The sequence below is a fragment of the Euphorbia lathyris genome, chromosome 4 (assembly GCF_963576675.1).
Source record: "Euphorbia lathyris chromosome 4, ddEupLath1.1, whole genome shotgun sequence".
Lineage (NCBI taxonomy): Eukaryota > Viridiplantae > Streptophyta > Magnoliopsida > Malpighiales > Euphorbiaceae > Euphorbia > Euphorbia lathyris.
The window spans coordinates 77,494,540-77,497,943 of NC_088913.1; the positions used below are offsets into that span (position 1 = coordinate 77,494,540).

At 35.8% G+C, this 3,404-nt stretch overlaps 1 protein-coding gene across 2 annotated transcripts; it reads left to right on the top strand.

Annotated features, from left to right (window-relative positions):
- The first annotated feature begins 1,810 nt into the window (after positions 1-1,810).
- LOC136226811 (F-box/kelch-repeat protein At3g06240-like) lies at positions 1,811-3,039 on the top strand. 2 transcript variants are annotated; one of them, XM_066015469.1, is made up of 2 exons: positions 1,811-1,963; positions 2,273-3,039. In XM_066015469.1, the coding sequence occupies exons 1-2, from the start codon at positions 1,872-1,874 to the stop codon at positions 2,853-2,855; spliced, it is 675 nt and encodes a 224-aa protein (XP_065871541.1). In that variant the 5' UTR covers positions 1,811-1,871; the 3' UTR covers positions 2,856-3,039. The 2 variants fall into 2 exon arrangements, 1 of the variants encoding a protein (XP_065871541.1); XR_010687871.1 differs by having other exon boundaries at positions 1,836-1,963; positions 2,194-2,273.
- Positions 3,040-3,404: the final 365 nt, after the last annotated feature.

The following is a 3,404-nucleotide window of genomic DNA, read 5'->3' on the forward strand; positions in this document are numbered from 1 at the left end:
TAGAGAGGTGTGCGAACCGTTTATGTACCTTGCTTTCCAAGCTTTTACACCCTGAAAATGTGGTCCTCACCCTTACTTCTGCTCCTTCATACTTCCTTAGGGTTTTTCGTTTTCTGGGAAAAGAGGTTGGATACGAAACATATGATGCAGAAGATGACGAATTTCGACTTTTCCCCTCCTAATTCCGCCTTGATTATGAGGTTTTTCAGTGGTTTATGGTGCCAGGTAATGTTGAAGTTCAAAGGTTGGAAAGGGAGAAGTCACGATTTTTGGGGCCTGTGTTTTCTGCTTTTAAATATAAAGTATTTTAATTTAATACCCGTTTTGCCCCTGATCAAATTTTTGGTCAAACTGCCACATCATCAAAAATAATGGTGCAAGTGAAAAAATCTGTTCCCCGGTAACGGCGTTTAGCACAGACCTCTTTTTGTAAAAAAAAACCCACAGGTTTGCGTTTGCAAAATAGGTAAACCACATGCATTTTTTTTGTACTTATCCATTTTTTAATGATATATTATAAACTCAAAACGGACAAATGATGAATGAGAAATCGATGTTCAAAATGAACCACTTGAAATAGTTTGAAAGAAGATAAAATAAAATTAAGCATTCTCATCCTATACAATCTTAACTAGTTTATAAGTAACTAACATTTATGAGTGTTTAACCAATTAATAGGGAAAAAGCTCTTTCACGCTCAGGGGTGCAGTCGAAGCATCACCAGGTTAGGGATGCACCTGCAAGACATGGACGAAGTGGGTGCCGCGCCGAAATAAAATTCTTTAGACCAACCACTTTTGCTAGTTATAATGTGTATTTTTTCCTAAGTATCCCCATCCGGTTTTTTTAGCTCATTTAAAAAAATTGTAAAATTTTCAAAAAAATTATTTTGTTAAAGACTCAGTGTCACACCAGTTGCCGAACGGACCATCGGGTCCCGATTCAACTCCAGGACTCTAGTTATTTGAGTGTTCAAATAACTGAGGGGTTCTAACAGATTGCTTGGCCGGTTCACAGTTCAACCGTCCAGTCCTAACCTAATAACCTTGATATTTTTGAGCCAAATACTAGCACTATGGGTTAATACACATATTTGCCCTTGTGTTTTCTCGGAAAAACAGATTTGCCATTAAATCAAATAAACCCACAAAACTATCCCTGAATTTTCCATAAACCTGCAATTATACCCTAATCTGACGGAGCTGGTAAACGGTGATGACACCAAACCTTCTTATCTCCAGAAAAACTTCAGAAAAGAACAACCAATCACAAACAGAAAAAAATATGCACATTTAATTTCGATTAAAAGCAAGTTAGAAGAACAGATTGGTCAAAATTCATTTTCATAAAAACTCAATCAACCTAATAAAATGACGTCTAAACCTCCTAATTAATCCAAAAGTAATAGCAATAGAAAACAATAAGAAACCAAATGAATTTTGATTGTCGTCATCCAATTTTTTTGGAGACAAGAAGGTTTGATGTCATCGTCGTTTAGCAGCTCCGTCAGATTAGGATATAATTATAGGTTTATGGAAAATTCAAGGATAGTTTTACAGGTTTATTTGATTTAAGGGTAAATCTGTTTTTTCGCGAAAACACACGAGCAAATATGTATATTAACCCCTAGCACTATAAAAGGTTGACAAAAACAAAACCGGATGGAATATATTATTATTTCTTTTTAAAAAAAGTTATTATTTCTTTTTTATAAAAACGTTTAATATAAGAAAAAAAATATTTATTAATTGGCGTTGACTGTATTTTATATTAATAAATAAATAATAAGATTAACTGGATATTCGTTGTCTTCTCTTTCCCTTTCACTAAAACGAAAGACTTGGTAGGGTTTTTGCGGTGCTTCGACAACAATGGCGGTTCTTCCTCAAGAAGTGATAGAGGATATACTTTCAAGACTTCCTGTGAAATCAATTCTCAGATTCAAATCGGCTTCCAAAAAGTGGTACTCTTTAATTTCTGAAAATCACACATTCGCCAAATTTCATTTGAAACAATCATCTGCATCTAAGACTCTTATTGTTTACCAACGTCCTGCTTATGGAGATATATTTAAATCTTCTGATGTCGATACTTATGAGTCACGCGAAATCAAATTTCCTGTTGAAATAGCGACACCATGTCGACTCATAGGTTCAGCCAACGGATTGATTTGTGTAGCGCCATGTTTTTTAGGGGACTGCTGCTTTATATGGAATCCATGCACTGACGAGTGTAAAAGAATAATCGTACCCTTCTCATCGGCTGGTTGTAGGCTATTTGGCTTCGGTTATGATTCAATTTCTGATGATTACAAAATTATTGGAGCTTGGGATTCCCACCTTCGAATTTGTTCCTTGAAAACAAATTCATGGAAGATTCTTGAATATTCTTTCAAATATTCATCGGCAGTGACTGCTGTACATTCAGATGGAGCTCTCTATTGGTGTGTTGGTCCACAGATCACTGCTTTTGATTTAGCAAAGGAGAAAATTCTGTTACTAGATCTGCCTGAAGATATTGACGTTGTGGGCGACTATAATTCTATTTGGATTCCGTTGTTCGACTATCAAGGCTTGTTATGTGCATCTGGGCGCAAGTCTATTTGGGTGATGAAGGAATACGGCAACTCAAATTCTTGGGCTAAATTGACTACACCACTGCCTCAGGAATATGCAAAACCGGTTGGAATTTCTAGGCTTGGCGAAGTAGTATTTTGCACAATTGATGGATTTGTAAAATCTGATATGCAAGGCAGGATGTATGATGATGATAAGTCACGGATGAGACATTATGCAGATGCATTTGGATACAAAGAGTCCCTAATTTCACCCGAATGTTTCGATCCAAAAGGATGATAAATTGATTGGATTTGGGTTGACATTGTTATTGTTGTTTTGTTGAACTTCTGAAGAAGTGATGGGCTTGAGCTATTTTGAGTACTCAAACTTGGTACTAGTTTTATGTTTTGCTCATTTTAAACATCAATTATGAATTCAATGCTTTGCAACTGTTAGACAAATGTTCGACTACTTCTGGCTTTGTTGTGTTGCTCTATAGTTTTGTTATATTGTCATGCTTGAAATTGGTTGCTCTATCTATCCCCTTCTTATGCATTTTTGCCACACAGCCAACTCAGTCCTTTTCAGGTGCCTCTCTATCTAATCTGATTACATTCATTGTGGATATTTCAGCTCAGTATGTACGATCTTCTTTCTTGAAGTAAAATTGCCAGGATGTGGTTTATTTTTTAATTAGTGCATACGATTTTTCGGTTATCCCATTGAATGTGTGCGCATCCTATATGAAACAAAACTCATTGGTGTCAAAAGTTCTCTTCTTTTATTCATTAGGCTTTTATTTTTTTCCGTTCTCCATTCTCTCTCATTTGCTTGAATTGAATTCTT